The following is a 21,615-nucleotide window of genomic DNA, read 5'->3' as shown; positions in this document are numbered from 1 at the left end:
ATTATCTAATTTAGAGACTTAATTCATATTTCACTTGTCCCACTAACATGTTATAGCAACAAATATAATTGTTACATATATTTTATATATTATTGCATTTTGTCATGTCTCTTTAATCTCCTATAATTTGGAATAGTTCCTCTCTGTCTTTCTATGGTATTCACGACCTTGATATTTTTGAAGAGTAGAAGCTATTTATTTTTATAAAATGTTCCTCAGTTTGGGTTTCTTTGATGTTTTTCCACAATTAAATTTGGTTTATACATATTTCAGTAGGACTATCAAAGAAGTAATATTACACCCTTCTCTCATCATCTCAGGAGTTAAATGATATCTATTAGTCTGATTACTGAGATTAACTTTGATATTAACTTTGATCACTTGATTAAGACGGTGTCTATCAGGTTTCTTTAGTCAAATTACTATTTTTCTTTTTTAAATTAAAAATTATGCTGTGGGACTCTGTATCTTATTTTTCACCAAATTTTCCCCCTACTAGTTTAGTATCCATTAATTCTAACTTTTGCCTGAAACAATTATTATTACTATGGTGGTTGCTAAATGCTGGTTTTCGAAAATCTGCTCACATTTATAATTTGGAAATCTACTATAAAGAAAAGTGTACCTTTCTCTTATCTATTTGTTTAACAATCATCCATTCATTCATCTGTTCATCCATCCATTTGTATTACTATAGATTAATGAGTTATTTATACTCTATGGGTTATCCATTACTCTATTATTCCAACACTCAAACTTTCCCATATCTGATCAGTAGAGTCCCCTTTTTGGCTCCTGAGGCTTTCTGACATGGCTCCAATATTCTTCAGTCTTCAATCATATTCTTATATTCTGGCATAGCAGAATGTTCCAAGTTTATCTTTATATTTTCCTAGCCCCATATCTGTAATCAACCATTTTTCTAGAGAGCTGTGATTCCTTTTAATGGAAAATGGTATTTAAAATCAAAATCTCCATGGTAAACATGCCCATTACTACGGCATGTCATTACTTCTAGACTCTCTCAGTGAACAGAGCTAGGAAATATGTCTGTAATACACGTATGTACATACACATGCACAGGTCCATATCTAATTCTAGCTATAGCAATATTAAAATCCATGAGTTCATACTGATATGTTTTCTATGCTTTTAACATGGCCCTACTTCCTGTATTCAAATCCACTTCCTCCCTTTACCCTTCTGCTCGGAGCCAATTCCCTTCTATCTCTTCTAGTTACACATTATAGTTCTGACCTAGTCTCTAGTGAAATGGTTCTCAAACTACTGCACTTTAGCATTAACTGTAGATCTTTTATAACCAAAGATGATTCATTGGTGATTGTTATGTGCACCACTGAGAACCACTACCTTGAGAGTTTCCTCTTCTAACTTGCTACTTCTGGGAAGAGAAAAGGCACAGAGGGAAGAGAGAAGGCGCAGAGACTAAAAGTTGTATCTATAAGGGTTAAACATATTAAACACATATGCTGATTCAAGACTTCCAAATCAGTACATTCAGACATGCTGGTGCCTAAAGACTATCTTATTTAAGAATATCCTAAAGTACTTGAGCATTCCCAAATTAAACATTAGTTTAGTGAATTAAAATTAAATTCTAGACTAACAAGCAAATATTTTAGAGAGGAATAAAAAGATTACTGGAAAAGAAAATGTTCCCTTCTGCAGAGAAAGATGAAAATAACAACTAAGAAGAAGGGCAGGAATCAGAGTGTCAGGAAAAAGCTGGACCAGTTATTACTCATGATGAAGCACCAAAACTCAGGAACCCATTACTAGCACTTCTCAATATGCACTGGTTGGAAAATAGTGATTTAACCTATTTAAGAATAAAACACATTTAATATTTAGAATATTGTTTATATGTCAAAAAATACTGCTAATTTAAGTACTTTATACTCATTCACTAAAAGTTGACCAATGATCTTTCAGAAGACATTGCTACAAGTCTGTCTTTTGCAATATATCTGAATCAATTACAATTCTTTTAAAAAGCAATATCTAATAGTCCATATTTATAAAGTTTAACTGTATTTACAAATTTATCTTATTTTAGCCTTTTCTAAGACAGGCTCTAAATCTTCATAAAATATCTCAGATTTCATAGCTAAGAACTAAAATGCCAAAGTGAAAACTTAGCTTGGGTTAGGGAATATCATCTACATTTGGGAAATCTAAGAAAGAGTTATATAAACTCTGGTTGTTAAACAGTAGGAGAGTTTCTCCTAAAATACACTATCCCTGGCAGCTGTTATGTTTCCCAGCTGTTATATTAACAGCTGACAAGGACAAGCTTTCAATGTTAGGAGAAAGTGGAATCCACTTATAATTCCTCATAGTTTTTTCATGTATGTTCCCAATATTTTGCAATGTTAGAGAATGTGTTACCATGTATGGTGTTTACTGTTGATGAAAAATGAAAGGCAGTGAATACCCCTCTGAAATAATTCTTTTCTCTATACCATATCATTCCACAGCATGAGACCCTATTTCTTTTACTTAAAATTCTGGCTCATGCTGCTTCTGAAAGCCAGATGGGAACAAATTCATCAATTTGAAATCTGACACAACTGACAACTCAGAAAAGGAGAAAAAGATTCCACTTTTGACTGCAGGCAGAGCAGGCTTGAAAATGAACCTTTCCCTTCTTCCCACGGCCCCATAGAAGCTAGAGGCAGTAAAGTTCATTTTTACTTGCAAGGATTAGAATATGATTTCAAAGGAATTGCAAGCTCTTAAGCTTCCCAAACAGAGAGTATATATAGAATGTTTAGTTTACTGAAGAAATCAAAACTTCCAAGGTACATAAAGACATATGATTCCTCATATCACTTCAACTGCAAGTTTAAAATGGTATGATCAGTAGATTTATAAAAGGCATGGGATTAGATAAATACTGTATACAACTGGCCAATAGAAGCTACTCAAGGGAAAGATTTCTAACCCAAGTTCGACAATGTCATTAGCGCCCCTTTATGTTCAAAGTAGCCAAAATTATTGAAGTTATTAGCAGAAAAAAATACTGGTCTTAAATACAATTAAGGTATATTCAATTAAATCTAATTTGCACATTACCTTTCGAGTCTGCATTTTCTCTGTTCTCCTCCGAAAGGCAACATAAGGGTCATTGTTTGTAGAACCATCTCTTTTCTCTTGTTTTATCTGAGGAATGAGGGATGGCCCCCTGCAGTTTTTACGTTTTCTCACCCAGTAGTCATACACTGCTTTAATTAGGTAATCATCTTCATTTAGCAGCAGTTTTGCTTCTTGAAGTGTTACAAGCTAAATGAAAAATACAACATGCCATCAACTACAAGGTTTGATAAAGAGAAACCCAAGTTAAACTATACCTATAGGAAAAAATGTGATCATTCTAATAATTATGAACAGATATCATGGCAAAAAACACAATCCAATTTAACAAAAGCAATTTATCTAAACATTTATATTTTTCCCTGAGAGGTACTGATTACCACCACTTAAAACATTTCAGAAGCCTGGATGAATGACAGTTGGGAAGACTACGACAGATTTATGCCTCAGGTAAGTCTTGTACTAAAAGACATCTGGGATCCTTCGAAATTCTGATATTCTGTAAATCTACACATTTGAGGATCTACTAATTTCCAACAGTTTCCTAGCTTCTTTCTGTGTTTTTGTTTAACAGAAACTAGATGTTTCTTTTTGATCTCCCTCCAAAATAAGAGTTGAATCTGCTCTAATATACTGTGATGAAACATAGTATGTCTCTTTCAAAAGTGTAAAAGGACAAACTGAGCATGTTTCCAGAAGTTTGACACTATGAAATTTTGAATTTCTTGTGCCAATTACATATAAATGCAATTCCTCTATCCAATCTGGTTATCCTTGTTCTCAATATTCATTCTACTAATAACACTGTCATGTCTGGGACAGTGGCTCTAGGATGGGTTCCTTTAGGAGCTCTGACATTGGTATCTCAGAGATATACTTATCAATGCAGCCAGTATAATGCTGACGTATTTCAAGCTAAGGTTTGTAAAAATTTGCTTGGTCACATCTGTCGCCTTGCTCCTTATGAAGATCAGGCCAATCAACTTTAGCAGGATGGATTAGGGGCTATACATATCCATTTACAGTGAACTTTGGGAAAAGTCATGGAGTTTTAGGGCTAGAAACCCCTACTGAAGTGATGCTATCTCAATCTTCACTTTTATCATTTTAGAGATGAAAATTCATTTCAAAACGGGTTGAGATATTTCTTAAGAAATGTTTCCCTAGAAGATGGAAATGAAGGGAAATTTTTCTCAAATTATAAAACCAACGTATCTATTGATCTGTAGGTTGTATGAAGTCATCTGAAGAAGGCATGACTCACCAAATAAATTTCTGATATGATCTGACTCGAATAAATGCAATGATCATTTGGACTTCAAGTCCTATGATGGTGATTAATAGGGCTAATTAGTTGGTTTCTTAAATAATTTGCCTGCCAAGAAAGACCACCAGAAGAGAATGCACTGACAATGTCCAACTCAAGTATTCTAGTCCATGTAACAATTACATTTAGTGCATTAAAATTACAAATGTCTATTCTTCTGTTTATTCAGTCTCTCAACGGAGTCAGCTTAACTGCAACCGAGAGGCTGAGTAACTTGGTCTTTAAAGTGGAGGGCCAGAGCCTAGAACATGAGACCAAATCAAAAGAATCAATAATTCTAAACAACTTTAAATGAACACTCTCCTACCACTAGTTGAAGTTCTCTGGAATAATGAGTGATGTATATTTCCAAAGTTTATAAGGACAGTGAAAGACTAAGAATCGAGCTTTCTAGATCCAATACAATTATTTTACCTCATGCTGACAGCATCAAGCAGCAATCATGTGCTCTGGGGACTAAGAGAAACAATGCTGTGTGATGTGCTAGGCATGCTTTAGTGTTTGGCCATTCTGTTTCTGAGAAAATTTTGTAACCTTCAGTAATTAAATCAAGAATTTAACCTTAGAGTGGGGGATAACAGTCTTTCTTCATCAACCAGCAGAACAGCAGAGTTTCTTATATAACAATACTATCAAAATAACATTGCTTCCTATCCTGTAGGAGGTGTTAGGGGATTAAAATACTGCCTTAGAGTTTCTTCTCTGGTGCTTCTTGCTCCTGTTAGAAGTGTCTTTCTGCCTATTTGGTACATACCATCTTTGTATCTCAGGTAATAAGAATCAATACACAGTTTACAGTTAAACATCCTTTCTTTCCAGTGTTAACTGTATTTTCTGGATTGACTGCTGCTTTTATGTTGTTATACAGCAAATTTTTATTCTGTGGAATAATCTTGGTTTTAATCCTTCTGCAAAAATTATCTGTAGCTATTCTAAGGCAACAAGTATCACTGTATTACTGTTATCATGGTGACAGTATCAATTTGAGTAGGCAATAACTATTTCCAGATAACGTAGTCCCAAATTTTGTCACATGATTAAAAATCCACAATATCAGAATTCTATTACTTTTACACCCTAAGAGAAAAATTCTGCTATTTAACACATTGTCTATGAGAAAGTAATAGAAATTAGTATTTAACTGGCAAAGAGTCTGGTAAATTTACTTTCTCAAGACAGCTCTGTTTGATTTACTTGATATACTTACTTGAGCATCTTGGAGATAAGAAGATAAAAATTATACTACCATATGGATTTTTCTTTTAGACTGCTACTAGCTCCATGAGGACAAAGATCATTTAGTTTGTTTATATACAAAACTCATGATCTAGCAATTTCAATACATTTTTAATATACGAATGAATAAATTTCATGTGAAAATTAATGGTTTTATATATGTCAACTAAGTGATAAGTAGTTAATAATTATTATAACCCCATTATTATAGGTTGTGAGGAAGATAAGGAAAAAAACTTAAAGATAAATCTACTACCTAAACAAACTTATGGAGTAACAAAAAAGGTAAAGTAAGACAAATACAAATTAAACAATAAGATAACAATGTAAAAACTCTGAAGCTAAGTATTAATTAGTTCAGTAAGATACAGGGCAGGCACAAAAATGCCACCTGGGAGTGCATGCGTTGGACGCTTAAGTAATAAGACTTCAGAGGACAGATACTGAAGAAAATAGCAACAAATAAGATGTAGAGAAGCAATAGAAGAAAGGATGAACAAAGGAGACAAGAATCAAGAAATAAGGTCAATATCACCCAATACTGCAAGGATATTAAGTAGAATACAAGATGAAAAGAGGCTCTTGAGTGACAATGAGGATGTCACTGGTGACTTTAGTGCAATTTCAGTAAATTGAAATGATTGTGGTGGATAATCTTTTGAAAATTTAACTGTGAAGAAAAAGAGAAACATAGAGTGGTAGTATATTAAGAAAGACAGGGTCAAATATGGGGACCCTTAGCACATTTTTTGGCAAAGAGAGGACTGAAGAAATGAGAAAAGATATAATTGAAGATGAAATATTCAAGGAATATACAGGTACACAAAGAAGAGTCAGAATTAGAAACTTCGGGACTAAAAAGGATAAAAACACACGACTGAGTTTTGGGAGTCACAGGAGATAAGGAATACAGTATAGCATCATCTGGAGTTAAGAGTAAGTCAAGTTTTGGATCATCTGGAGTTAAGAGTAAGTCAAGTTTTGGAAAGGTTACTTGAAAGGTCTGTGGAACATCTAGGTGGAGATGCCAACGGGCAGCACGAAAAATGAAAAATGAAAATCCTGGAGCTTGAGAAAGAGGTCAAGTCTAAAGGTATTGTTACACCCACAAAAACGGTTGCTGAGGTGATATTACCCCAAAATACAAAGGATGAGAATACCAAGAAGGAAATTTCAGGAAACCCTGATGTTTGCAGGGGCTGAATGGAAAGGAGATGGTAAAATAAAGTTAGAAGGAATGGTCATGGAAAATAAGAAAACATAGAAGGGAATGAATTGGATTCTAAAGACCAAATGTGACTTTGGGTGGTGAACCCACAATGCAACATACAGATGATGTATTATAGAATCGCACACTTAAAACCTATATAATTACATTAACCAATGTCATCCCCAATAAATTTAATTAAAAAAAAAAAAAAAAAGAGAGAGAACAAATAAAAAAAGATGGGGACTGAAAATAATCACAGCATTTAGCAACAGGAGTTTCCAATAATGACTTCATTGCAGTAGTCTCCCCAGAATGATGGCAACAGAAGCTTTGCCTCAGTTTTTTATATTTTTTTCTACCAACCTAATAAGTACTGGTGTAACCACAAACTTTATTCCTTGCTCTTATATCTGGTACTATGCTATCCCCCAATAAAGAAAACCATGAATCCACAGATCAGGAACTTGGAATAAGAATAGTCTTTTGGTATCTTTAATCCTTGATTCTAATAACAGGACTATTATTTTGTTTCTATGACAAAACCTCCACCTTCATCTCCACTGCTGAAAGAAAGTGATATCAAGCTCTGATATCAAGCCGGTTACTTTAAGGACTAGAAGTTAATGTTACCGAGCAAAGGGAAGTAAAATAGGATAATGTCATTTATATGGGGATAGTTAATTGCACTGTTTACATGTTTTGTTTATCCTGTCCTCACTTATATAATAAGCTCCATGAGGGCAGAACTTCTGTCACCTTTCCTATTCACTTGAGCAATAAATAAAATATTACTGATTGAATGAAAGCAAATTACAGAGAGGTGAAGGCTTCTGATGACATAATTTCAGCCATTGTAATTTCTGAGCAATCATAAAAAACAGTAGAAATACCAGAAGATAGATCAAACCTGGTATTGCTAGAAAAATTTGCATATAAGGAAAAACTGAAGCAATATCTGATGCTAGTGATCAAAATCCTACAAAAACTGTGAGTACTAACTATAATGAATATCAATGTGATAAGTAAAACAAATTTCCAATTAAAAGAACAAGTAAGATAGTCTCTCAAAAAGCCAATTAAGTTGAATTTTACAAAATTCAGTTTTCAACATACTTCTTTGGATAGTACGCTAGATATTACTTTCTATCTAAATGTGGGGAAAAGACTGGTAGAAAGGCTAAATATGCAGCAAAGTCACTTTATAATGGAAGAGTTTTGGGACATATTCTGAATAGCTGGTAATGCTTCAGGGATTCAACGTATTTAAGTTGGGAGCTGAGAGAAGATAAATTTGTATGCGTAAACTAGTGAAAAGTTTTAACAGTCTACTGTAAAAAGTTTATTTATATCTGCAACTTCTTACTTCATTCATAAAATAGCATATTAATATACCACACAGGTACACCAACAATTATTTTTAAAAAGTTTATTGTTAAAATTTAATTACAACATCAACACATGCTCATTATAATAAATGTGGAAAACAGAAAAATAAAGAACATAAAAATCATCAATAATTTCATTACTTAAATATAATTATAGTTGGCATTTTGTTGACGACTTTCTTGTTCTTTTATTCTATGCACAAGTATAAATGTAAATGCTTTAAACAAACCTCAGAATTTTTCCCTCAAAGAATTCTATACCCTGTTTTTGAAATTTAACATAATAAAATGAGCAATTTCCTGTGGCATTAGATATCAGTCAAAATAATGATTCTGAATGGCTGTATGATATTCCATTAGAGACAACTTATAAGTTATTCTGAACATCATGCTCAAAAATCTTTGATATTTTCACTATTTTTCTTGAACATGATTCCTAGAGGTAGAATTCTAAATCAAAGGGTATAAACATTTTAAGGTTCTTGACATATGCTACCTAATTGCTTTCCAGAAAGACTATACCATTTTAAATTCTCTATACCATATATAAAGAATATTCTTTATAACTTTGTGAATAATTTTTCCTTCACTTAAAAAATTAAATATACAAATAAGTAAAACTAAAATACATTTAAAATGATAATAAGAGTATCTTAATATAAGCCTGAGCAACTGAGCAAGATTTGGTATGAAATGTCTGCCTTAGAGATCCAATCAAGCAAATTTATTTTTACTGAGGCACCAAAAAGAAAGCCCTATGAAAAGGATCAAGATATTATAATATTTAACTAGTATTATTTTAACATCCAAAAGAGAAACATGTCAGAACAGTTATTTTTCATATTCTTATTCAAAGAAATTATGCTTAAGCATTCATCTCAAGGAATACTACAGACATTCTAGGATGTCAGAAAAGAAATTCAAAAGACAGTAAAATGCAATATATTAAAGTCTAAAGAAAATATAAAACAAAGCTGCTAATTGGATTATCTGTAAGACAAGAGATATTTTTACAATGTACAGTACCTGATTAGAACTGGCTTTTTCAAGTCTGTCAATCATAATTTCAAATTGCAAAGGCTTAATTTCCATTTTTCTGTTAAGTCTATTTAATAAGGTTTCATCTTCTGAATCCATATCATAATCTGGTTGCTCGTTGTCTAGATTAAAGGCTAGAAAAGAAAAGAAAAATTCTTTAAGCTGAGGAGAAAATACAGAGTTCGATAGTGTTTACCTCTGACCACAGAATACTCCTAAATTATAATGCAGTGACCAAGGAAGAGCTCATGAGTAGACATTCAAAAATTGGTTTCAGAGACTAAGGGCATGGCAAAAAGAAAAAAAAATTAATTCATGTATGATTTTAAAATTTAAAAGAACAGTAAAAGCAATAAGGAAAATTAATTTATTTTAAAAATAAAGGATCACAAATATATGCTAAAATATAAAACAGCAATAAAAAATTATAATTTTTTAAAATTTATCAATATGATAGTTTGGTAGCATAATGAGAAGCCATGGAACAAAATTAAGAACCTAGAAATAAACTCAAGTACAAAATATATAATAGGAATGGCATTTCAGATCACTGAGGATAAAATAGATTTAAAAAAGGGAGGTGGTGCTGGCACGACACACTAATGACACGTTATTTTTAAAAAATTAAGTTTGATTCCTGTCTCACTCCTAATACTAATTAATGATACACTCAACAAAATTTTATAGTCAAAAATAGAACACAAAAAGTATTAGGTGAAAATACAAGGGGAAAATGTTGTATGGGCAGGTACAAGCTCAGAAACCATAAAACTGATTAAATAAATGCAAATACAATAATGAGATATGTTTCACTCATCAGATAGACTAAGATCTAAAACTTGATACACTGTTTTGGAATGAATGGGAGTAGAAGGCCTTCTCAAACACTGTGAAGAGAAAATTATAAACCAGTATTTAGTATTTAGTTCCTAGTTCTAGGAATTTATCCTATAGATAAACTTACACTAAGACAAAGACATATAAACAAGAGTATTAGATATGACACTGTTAAGAAGTAAAAAATACAAAACAAGCAGCATATTAGAGAAATAAATGATGGTTGGTACATAAATGGAATAGACTGAAGCCCTGAGAATGAATGACAGTGACATATGTATACTGATACAAAATGAAACCAATCCTCAGGAACATTAAGTGAAAAAAGCTAAGGTACAGAATACTGTATATAGTGCATTAAACTATGTTTTAAAAAGGGTAAAAAGGATACATTTTTACATATTCTTATAAATGCACAGAATATGTGTGAAAGAATACCCAAGAAATTGGTAAGAGTGCTCCACTTGTGGAGTGGAATGTAAAGTAGAGACTCAAGAATAGTGGAGAGAATTTAAAATTTCTCTTTGTTCCTTTCATATTGTCTCCTTTATTTTAAATATAAAGCATTTTAGGACTTAAAAATAAAGGATTTTAAGATTTTAAGCATGAGCATGTATTAATTTTTAAAATATAAAGGGAGAAAAAAACTAAAGTGCCACAAAGTATGTGTTGAAATCACATGTCAAGATTTAGGCCAAAAGCAATGAAAGAGTTATCAATCATCAACAGGTTGGTTATTTAAAGCCTGCCTACATATTGATGAATAAATAAATATCCTATACTCATATTGTGTAAAATGTCCTGGTATTCTGAGATTCAGCATGACATTCTTAAAGGTAGTTTATAACACTGTAACAGGAACAGATGTGTATATTTATATAATTTGTGTACAATCAGCTCCCCACTAGAGATAGTACTGATGGATGTAAAATATTTATAGAAAAATAGCTAATTATAAAGCAAATGACTATATATTAAAAATTTGAACTACAGTTAACTGTTTAATAAAACTGTACCAGTATATAACAATAAAACCAAGAATAAATATTAGCTAACACTTATAACCTTATGTAGCACTTAATATGGGCCAAGCAGCGTTCAAAGTGCTTCATACCCACTGGACTGGCAGTATTTTATGTCCTAATGAGCCCTACATTCTAAAATTTGTAAAAATTTAATGTATTTAACTTGTATCCCATACTACCCAATAAAGTTAATAAATCAGAGAAGTTAAAGCTACTGAACTAATGATACAGATTATTTGAAAATGATTCATTTAAAACATTCCTGAAAAGAAAATTTTCTTCCTTTTCTTGATATATTTATTATATGATTACAATTTAAAAGTATGCTTTAAAAACATTTATCCAATCTACATCAAACTCAATGAGATGTTGTGGACCCCATAAACTACACAGATCATTAAAAATTACTATTCTATTTACAAAGTAATGTTGTATTTGCAAATTCACAAAGTGATAGTCAAGGACCTGCTTTTTAGTCCATAGACTAACAACAAATAATAAAATCAGATACCTCACATAACTAGAAGACATCTGGGAGGAAGACAGATTTTAAAAAGTGTTAAGCAGAGTTAAGCTAATATACTGAATTTCTAAGTTAAATACAAGTTTTCAAAAGTTCATGGGAAAGGCTATATATGCAAATTTTACATGAACAACTTTTTAACACACTGACCTAATCTTACCTCTTATTCCTCCATTTCTTATCTCTCTACTATGTTCTTATTCTAGTCTTATAAAAGCCAGTGCCCCAATTTCTGAGACAGGGGAAGGTGCAAGAAAAGCTGGAGAATAGTTTTAAAAAATTAACAGTGAGAACTAATAGCAGGTCTTACAATATGTAAATCAGAACCAGGGAAAAGACTTGCACTAGAACTGTAAATTTTCTGATGCTACCATTTCTCTTTCCATTTAAAAACTATACAAGAATATCATTATGGATTCAGGTATTGTTGCTTCTGAACACCTGTACTGTTTCATTTGTATCTCTCTTTACCTCAGATTATATTATCTCCTCTACCAGACAAAAAAGGACAAATTCTTCAAAGGTAGGGATTACTTCAGCCATACATGTATACTCCCTGCACAGCACATATAAAGAAAAAGAGTGTGTGCTAAAACGGTTGAATAAAAACACTATTTCTTAAATATAAATGTGAGATTCTTTTAAACTACAAATGGAATGTTTTCTTTAAGTTTTTTAATACCCCGCTTTTTGAAACCCAGAAAGCTTTTCCTGTAAAAAAAAGAAATCTTACAAATAATGAGTTAGTTTCACAAGCCAGTCAATCAAGCAGAACAAGTAAAACAATCCCTATTTTCTGCCCCCAATCCCCCACAAGAGGGGAAGAAGATAGGCAGAAGGTTGAAAATTTCTCGATATAATGATCAATAGAATCAAGATATGAACAAGATTGAGGTTAATAAGGGCGTGTGTATGTGTTTGTGTGTGTGTGTGTTTGTGTAGATGACTTCCTGGGGTGAAGTTAAACTGAGCAGTACACGATAAAAAAAGAAAAATGAGAGAACCAGAGAGTGTGCATGATCACTATGAGAGGGAAAAAGGAAGTGGGGAGGAAAGTAGATCAGAAAGTTCCCTGCAGTATCCACAGGGTAGCTAGAGAAATTTTCCTGCTTTCTGGCAGGGGGAGCAACTGCTTCCGTGTAGGCAGGGAAGTGGGTATAACCTGCTGTTTGGATATATAAGGCATTTTACAAGTTAACTGGTTACAGCTTAAAGAATATATATAACAGAACTGATTGAAAATTAGCTGGTAAAGCAAATATTACTTCTAGTTAAAAGTACCTTTCGAAGTTCCTTAGATTGCTTTTTACTTGGATATATTCATATATAAGAATCTAATAGGCACAGCTATTTAATGGAATGAAAATACAGAGACTCTAAGAGAAGAAATAATAAGAAAATTTCCCAGAGCTAAAAAACATCAGAAGTTTTCAGACTGAAAGGCATTTACCAACCATAGTACAAAATGAATGGCATGCAATTCAATGTGGCACATAATGGGTCAGTTACTGCTATTACTTCATATTATTATTATGAATATGAATATTACTAAATAGTATGCCTATTATGTCTTATTTTGAGGAAAAACATTTGTTCCCTACATTTCCACTCACCTATCCCAGAGGAAAAGTATAAGAATACCTACCAGCTTCTCTCCACCCCTTCACTCTCCTCAGCTGAGGAAGGGGTGACTTAAACTGATTTATGAACTTGGGAGGAGACTCTAATCATCTCAATACCTTCAGGTGCATAAACTCTCATGATTCTTCCTTCCTTTGGAGAGGCTGCATTCTAGCTGGTCCTCTACTCTGCGGGAAGCACAGGGGATGATTCTGCCCCTGGACGAGGAGACCTGTTCTGTCAGTGACTAGTCAGTGGTGAGATAAGCTTTTCTAATTCAGGGGTTAAATATTAGAAAGTCTGTTGAAGCCATATATCTATGTCTTCCATTCCAACACCATTTTTATTAGTAATAAACTGAAATTTTATATGTCTATTCTGTTTCTCAATTAGTTCCAAAGAAAAAAAAGAGAGACATGTTACTTATTATTCTCCTAAGCCCCAACATTATAGGCTACACTCAATAATTTATTTTGTAAGTAGTTTATGCTTTTTTTGACTCCAGAACATTCTATCTCTATATTTCAGTCTTCATCATATGGCCCCTAAAACTATACATACTCAACGCTCTGAGTTTATTTCACCATCCCCCGCCTCTGTTCATTTACACAAGTAGGATGCAACAGCACATGTAGCGTAAGTAAGTACCCTTGGTCTAACACACTAAATGTAAACCAAACCAAAGTGCTTTAAATTCAAGCCTTTGTAAAAACAGAATACTGATAATTTCCCTACCGTAATTTTGTAAATTTAGAACTTCACATGAAACTGTCTCAGTATTTATAGATGTTAATCACTGTGTCTATCTGTCTGTGCCATGTGACACTCCATTTCACAGGGAACTATACCACAGATGACTAAATGACCTTCGAACAGCCAAACCATAGGTGATCAGTGACCTATGAAATGGTTCAGGGCTTAAAGTATACCTGGGCCAGATTTCCTCTAACAGAAATATAAACATAAGATGGTTTCTGATTAAATAAGGCAGACTGAACATATATTTGTTTTGAAATCTCATTAAAGTAAAAGCAAAGCCATTTTTTCCCCAAATGTCATTTATCCTCAGAGGTAAGGTGAATGAACAAGTAAAAATTATCAATCAAATTTTTAGACTTATAAAACACATGGATTTAGACAAGAGAATAATGAAATGTAGAATGGCTGGCAGGGGGTGGCGGTGGTAACAGGAGGACACAAGGAGAAACAGGAAGACTCCCCCACTCATCTAAAGACTAACAGAGTTGAAATAAACGGTTACTCTCTGAAAGAGAGGGTAGGACACTTCTGAAAATAGGAAGACTGGTTAAAAATCTTTATATGAATAATTAGATATTTCCGTCATCCAGTGTACCTAGGTAAGTACTTTTCCCTGCAAATGGCTGAAGACTGAAGGCTTAATCTGCAAGGTTGATCCAAAGAGCCAGTGGATTCTGAAGTACAAGGCATGCGGAAGGAAAGTATAAAGCTCCATACCAAAGAAGATTAAATAAAAGTCTACAGGTTGAACCATGAACTCTAGCACCACTGCCACCCCAATAACCCATCCCCTTCCCCTAACTCAGCTATGAAAATAAAAACACTGTCAGCCACCCAGGAATAAGACTGAAGAATTCTTTTCTGGGGAAAACTGATCAATCCCCTAAAAAACATCATTAGGTAAATGACCTCACTCAAATATAAACAGTCAAGTAATCTAGATATTTGAGAAAAGGCAAAGCAAACATTAGAAAAAAGAAACTCAGAGAAAACAGGAATGCAAGGCGAAGAAAAAAATCTTCAGAGATAGTATTGCATCAATGAAACAAGAACAGAAACAGGATACTATATAAAAGGAACACTTAAAAAAAATTAAAAATTAAAACTATAATGGCAAAAAACAAAGAACATCAGATTTCTCAATAGTAACACTAAAAGTCAGAACACAACAATAAAATTATTCAAAATTCCGAAGGATGAAAGTTTCCAACCTAAACCTTTCTACCCAGTTAAACTATCGATTAAGTATGAGGCTAGAAAAAAGATAATTTCAGACATGCGAGGCCTCAAAAAAATTCACCTTTCATGCACGCTTTCTTAGAAAGCCACTGGAAGGTATGCTCCATTAGAATGGAGTAAATCCAAAAGGAAGAAAGCATGGAATCCAGGAAATGGGGAAACCAACACATGAGAGAAGCAAAGAGATCCCAAGATGATGGATGATAACCATGCAGCGAGCCCAAGAGCAACCAGTCCAGAATACAACAGTAAAACAAACAGTTACAGGTAAAAATGTCCACGAAAGAAATAAAACTGACAAATTATCCTATCCGACTTCTGTGGGAAAATTTATGGTGAATTAATTAATGATATATAGAAAAGGAAGCAGATACAAAGATAGGGAAGTTATCTGCTTTGAAAACAAAAACCTAAACAAGAAAGTAAACATAATCATTGTTACACTGTTAATATTTGCAGAATGATAATATATACACTGAATTTTGATTTAATAATGTAACTACAGCCAAAATATAGGACATGGAAGTGTGCTGAGTAAGGAAGTGAAAAGTAAATTTTAAAGATAACACATTTTTTAAAAAAAGTTTAAAAAGACAGTTATATAAGCCCATTAGAAATACCAAAAGAAACAAGTAAAGGATTTGAAGTTAGCTGTCTCTCAGAATGGAGAGGAGACTGCCCTTTTTAGAAAAAAAAATTTTTTCAGTTAAGACTAATGATATATGGATTACTTTGATAGAAAAATGTCACTTTAAAAACTTAAAAACAAATAAAAACCCAAAGATAATAAGAATGTTAGTAATGGGGGGGGAAGGAAAAAGTAAAATGTTAAAAAAATAAATAAAATTACTTAAAAAAAAAAAAAGAATGTTAATAATGGGAACAAAGAGGTGAAAAGGTACCATTTGCATTATGGTCCATAAAAACCAAAGTTGTGAAGTAATAGAAACTAGGAGGAAAAAGTAAAAGAATTCCAGTTCCAGTTTATAGGCATTAATAATCTTTGCATTAATTCCACCTTTTAGTTATATGCGTGGTCACCAACCTTACAATCAAAATTTGCCTATTTAAAACACTTCGCCCTTTACAAAAATGCTTCCATGAGCTCAATACAGTTAACTCCTGAGGAAGAAGAAATTTAAAACAAAAGTAGTCAAAAAGATTCAAAAGAAATATGAATTAAGAATAAAAATTTCTGAAAGAGTTCCTCCTCCAGAGCAGGGAAAGCTACTTGAGAGCATCACTTTAAGGTCTGGCCAGTATGGCCAACTGGCTAAGCTGACAGCTCTGTGCTGGAAACCAAGAAACTGGAATTCCATCTAAGGAAGATCAAGGCCCAGAGAAGCTAACCTCCTCTCACCCATCTTAGTTAAAGTAATAAAGTGGTCTATTAAAAAACAAAAAACACAATAACAAACAAAACCCCAAGAGACAGTATGATAAAAACTACTTGTTTCAAATTATAATACAGTTTTAAAGAAGAGTCTACAGCCATGCCACCCTGAACAAGCCGATCCTGTCTGATCTTGGAAGCTAAGCAGGGTCGGGCCTGGTTAGTACTTGGATGGGAGACCACCTAGGAATACCAGGTACTATAGGTGTCAAATGTAAAAAATAAGGGATTGAAAGCTGACAAAGTCCTTGCAAACTGTGAGGTCAACCAAGGGTTGCCTCGCCTAAAAAATTTTTTTTTAAATAAACAGATAAATAGATAGATAGATAGATAGATAGATAGATAGATAGATAAAAGACGACAAAAAAAAGGCTATCAATTCAGCTTGAATACTTTCAATGAAGGAGCAGACAGATGCATTGTTTGATAGTTATTTCTTACCTTGAGTTAATATCTGTAATATATTTTCTTCTCTCACACATCTAACAATTGTTTACTTTGAAATTAAAGAAAAAAGTTTTCACATGAAAATTCACTCATCTACACACATATTCTCTCTAATTTGAAACAGTAACAAAATATAAGCAAAACTCTGAGATTTAAAACAGTTTCACAAGTGAATAAAGTGACATAAACACAAGAATGGTAATTCCTAATTTCAAAATTTTTTTAATCATCAAAATTACTCCATTTTTATTAGGGAACTTTTTTTTTTTTTTTTTTTTTACCTAAAGTTGCTTGTTTTCTGGACAGGAATCAAAAGAAATAAAGAGTCTGTAGACACTAAACGCAGTGAGAATGGAGACAATACCTACTATTATGCTTTCAGAGTTTTTTCCTTACAAGTTGAATTTTCTCTGAAGTTCAATATGTATTACTGAGGGTCTATAATATGGTAGGTACTAACAACAGAAATGAATAATCAGATTGTTTCCTGAGTCTTAAAAAATTTTTAATCTATGTATAACTTGTCAAGAGGAAAACTAGAATAAACAAAGATATGCTGAGAGATCCAGACTCCAATTAGCTTTACTCAAATTAAAATAGTTATAATCTTCTTTAGTGAACACAGAATAAAATCTTAAAAATTAATAGTTTCTAAGGGTAGTCACAGACCACCCTTCAATTAATCACATAATTCCCTTTCCTTATGTTGGTGGAAAAACATCAGGTGTGGGGGAAAATTACATAACTAAATATGGTTACTCAGGCAATATTTAATAAAGTATAAGTCTCAGTGTCATAAAATGAAATTCAGATAGTTTTCATTTTTAGAATGTCTTTTCTTATTCTTGGAATCCATTTTGAATCTTTTCTCTCTTTCAAATCTCCCTCTCTTCTCCTCTCTACAAACCCTCTTTTTCTAGTCTACTCCTACTGGGGTCATTATTAAAAAAAATACAAACTGAAAAAGTTAACATTTTTAGTTATATAGTTAAGTTTCACATTAATACAAATAATAAAAAGTTACATAATTTAGAGCTAGAAACATCTTATGTTACAGAACAGAAAACTGTGAGAGGATAAGAACCTTGGTGAGTTAAGCACAAGTTTCAGGGTTTTGAATCACAGAGATGTGATTCTCCCATTACACCACAGAGATGCTAAATTATACTCTTCTAATTCTAACAGCAGTAATGAAAAATTCTTTGAATATCAAAGAGAAGAAAAATATAAATGTCAAAAAATTGTTTTTGTTAAATTTTGGACTTAAATGTTCAAGTTTATAAATTACATTTAATAACCACAGATGAAAGATTAATCTACAGATAAAATAACTATCGGTTTACTAAATGCATATAAAACAAACTATTGTGAACCTAGTGCATCAGGCACTTAAAGATTTGTGAAAAAACAAACATAAATTAAAAAGAACAAACTCAAATAGTGTTTCCCACAGTAAGTTATTTCAAGTCAAGAAAACTTCCAACTTTTACCTAAGACTTATCAATAATTTTTTTTAACATAAATAGAAGCAACATCCATCTTTATACAAAGCCCCTACTACCTTCATGCATCTTTAAAAATTTCCTAAATGTTTAACTTCTGTAAACTATTTGTTAATATCCAATCTTTTTAATGCAGGCGACAAAATAAAACAGAGGCACAAGTGCACCTTGTTTGTAAGGGCTCTTCTCTGAAAGTATTAACAATAGCACTTGCTAAGAGTGCCACTGACTTAATAACTTGCTCGTCTATCTCATCTTCCAATTCAGCATTTTCTTTTTTATACAACTTCTCAAAATTATGCAATGAATCCAGTAACAATCCACAGATTATTTTCCAGTACAACATGTACAATAGACTCCCTTCTAAATTAGAATAGATATCAATACCATAAGGTATAGAGAAAGTGGATGCAAAAACATCTCAGACAGAGAGAGTGGCAGCAGCAGAGACAGAATATGCTTGACTGCTAGAGATACAAATGATCAATAATGAGTTTGGATAGGAGTCTATATGCTCAAAATCCACCTTCAAACAACGAAAATTCAGAACTACATGTTGTCAGAAACTTATGTGCATATATAAGACATGTGATTTTTTAAAAAGCAGAGTTGAATAGTTTTACAAGTCTAGCATCTGCAATGCTCCTGCATATTTAAGTTTCAGTTAAGTAGAACCTAATGTACACTAAAGGGGGCTCTGACTAGGCAGAGCTATGATCTAGGAAGCAGTTTGAATAAAACATCTTCCTAAGATCCCATATACTTCTTAACTTGAAGGAAGTTAGGATCCGACAAAGGCTCAGAAGTCTCTCCTTGATATGTGACTATCATCAAAGCCTTTTAACAAGTGTTTCTCAAACTTAAGATTCACCAGAATCATCTGAATGGCTTGTTAAAACACAGATTATAGAGTCTGATCACCAGTTTCTGACCCAGTAGATCTGGAGGAGAGTTTGTGAATTCTAACAAGTTCCTGTGATGTTGGACAATGATTTGAGAACCTCTGACCTAAACCCAAGTCTTTGCTCTTCAAATATTATAACTTTAACTTATGCCTAATACGAAATACACTGAATTTTTAAAAAATTGTAAATCTTTTCCTCAGGCTTCAAATAACTTTCAAAAATAGTTACCGACAAGTTAGTGTGTCTTAAAGTTCACAAGCAGCCCAAGCCTTTGCTTGGAGCTCTCCAAGGTTCTGACAGCCTCCAAGTCCAGCAGTTCGCAATAGTACAAAGAGATCATTAATGTTGAAAATCAATATAATGAATCTTGATTTTGATTCTCCATGATTTCCTACAGTTATAAAACTTGGCCAGAGATCTCTCTGTGTCTTTCAGGTAGAGAATTTCATCATCAGAGAGCAGATAGAGCCTAATGACAGACAGGACCTATGGGATGCAATAGTGATTAAAAAAAAAAAAAAAAGGCGTGTAAAGATAACGATCTTTTTATATTATCCCTCTAATTATGCGTTTTCTTAGTCTTCTCCTCCTTCAGACTCTTCCTCCTTTGTTTACTAACAAGTCAATAGACAAATGGGCAAAAAAAAAAAAAAAAAGTAACAGTTCAGGAGATAAAAAATGCTAATGGCTCCTAAACATAAGAAAAGACACTCAACCTCATTAATAATAAATCCAAATTAAAACTATACTGAGAGAAAACAGAGTAAAGTCTGAGTTTTAGTTAATAATAATAAACCAACACTGCTTTCTTAGTTTTGACATAGGTGCCACAATAATGTATGATGATAATATTAGAGGAAACTGAAATTGGGTGAGAGGCATACATGAATACTATGTACTACCGTACAGAGTATTTCTGGAAATCTAAAATTTTTCCAAAATAAAAAGTTTATTTAAAAGAGTACTACACTGAAGTACATCATCTCTCACCTATAAGACTGGAAAAATCAAAAAATTCAAGGACTAAGCTACAGGGAAACAAGCATGCTGATACATTGCTAGTGGAAGTACAAATTGGTATAACACCTATAGAGGGCTACTTGGCAATTTCTGTAAAAAAAAAAAATATAATTACACCTTTATGAAACTATGTTTGCTCATAGTTATTCACTGAAGTACTATTTGTAATAACTAAAGATTGAAAACAATCCAAGTTTCCTTCTATAGGAAACTGGATAATAATCTGGTATATCTAAATTCAGTGGACTATTATGTAGCAGTAAAAAAGAACAAGGACACAGTCTGTATGTTATATGGGATAATTTCCAGACTATACGCTAAAAAAAAAGTGCCAAAAAGTACACAAAATAGTATGCTAACTTTTGTGTTAGAGGAGATGTAAAAATATAAATTCATATGTGCTTCAATTTGCATAAAGAAACCCTGAAAGACATGGACTAATAAAAGTGATTACTTACAAGGTGAAGGTGACTGGAGTGGAGAGTGGACAGGAATGAGGATGTTTTTATCTACTTTTTATTTTGAAATAATCTGAATGTATTGTCTATTGAAAAATATAATAAAATCACGTTACTTTGTGACTCTAAAAACAATTATGTGTTTTAAAAAATATTCTGAGTCAGTGATTCCTATATACTATCTTAAATTCTCTCCCACTTTCTGTTCAGACCTCTTCTCTTTCTCATTTACTCCCAACCAATCATTCAACAAATACAGAATGAGGGCAAAAAGCCTCACTTAAGACATCTGGGTTCAGGAAAGATCTTAACTACTACAAACTAATTCTAAAATTATACAGTATATGGGCAGGAATATATGTCCTATTCTTATGTTTAATATATCATATCTAATAACTAATAGAGTAAATTAATTAAATAAGTCACAGAAAGAGAACATAGCTTCTCAGCGCACTAAATGGTCAGAAAATTGAGAGATTAAATAGCAGTATTCTTATAAAGAACATCAATACCCTCTAAAATAGAAAGTTTAATGGATCTGAAAAAAAATCTAAAAATATAGAGCATAAAGTGGAGG

General features: G+C 32.6%; 1 protein-coding gene and 1 pseudogene across 2 annotated transcripts in view; one reads left to right on the top strand and one right to left on the bottom strand.

Annotated features, from left to right (window-relative positions):
* Nucleotides 1–21,615, bottom strand: part of EPC2 (enhancer of polycomb homolog 2) — a 105,826-nt gene that overhangs the window by 24,622 nt on the left and 59,589 nt on the right. For both annotated transcript variants that reach the window (XM_006921054.3, XM_006921055.3), the window contains exons 3-4: nucleotides 9,299–9,444; nucleotides 3,097–3,303 (exon numbers count right to left, since the gene is read on the bottom strand). In XM_006921054.3, the coding sequence (XP_006921116.1) occupies nucleotides 3,097–3,303; nucleotides 9,299–9,444 (353 nt within the window). The remainder of the gene's footprint in view (nucleotides 1–3,096; nucleotides 3,304–9,298; nucleotides 9,445–21,615) is intronic.
* LOC112470661 lies at nucleotides 16,797–16,914 on the top strand (annotated as a pseudogene).

The sequence above is a fragment of the Pteropus alecto genome, unplaced genomic scaffold (genome assembly GCF_000325575.1).
Source record: "Pteropus alecto unplaced genomic scaffold, ASM32557v1 scaffold3, whole genome shotgun sequence".
In the NCBI taxonomy this organism is placed as follows: domain Eukaryota; kingdom Metazoa; phylum Chordata; class Mammalia; order Chiroptera; family Pteropodidae; genus Pteropus; species Pteropus alecto.
This window is presented reverse-complemented; position numbering and strand designations above follow the sequence as displayed.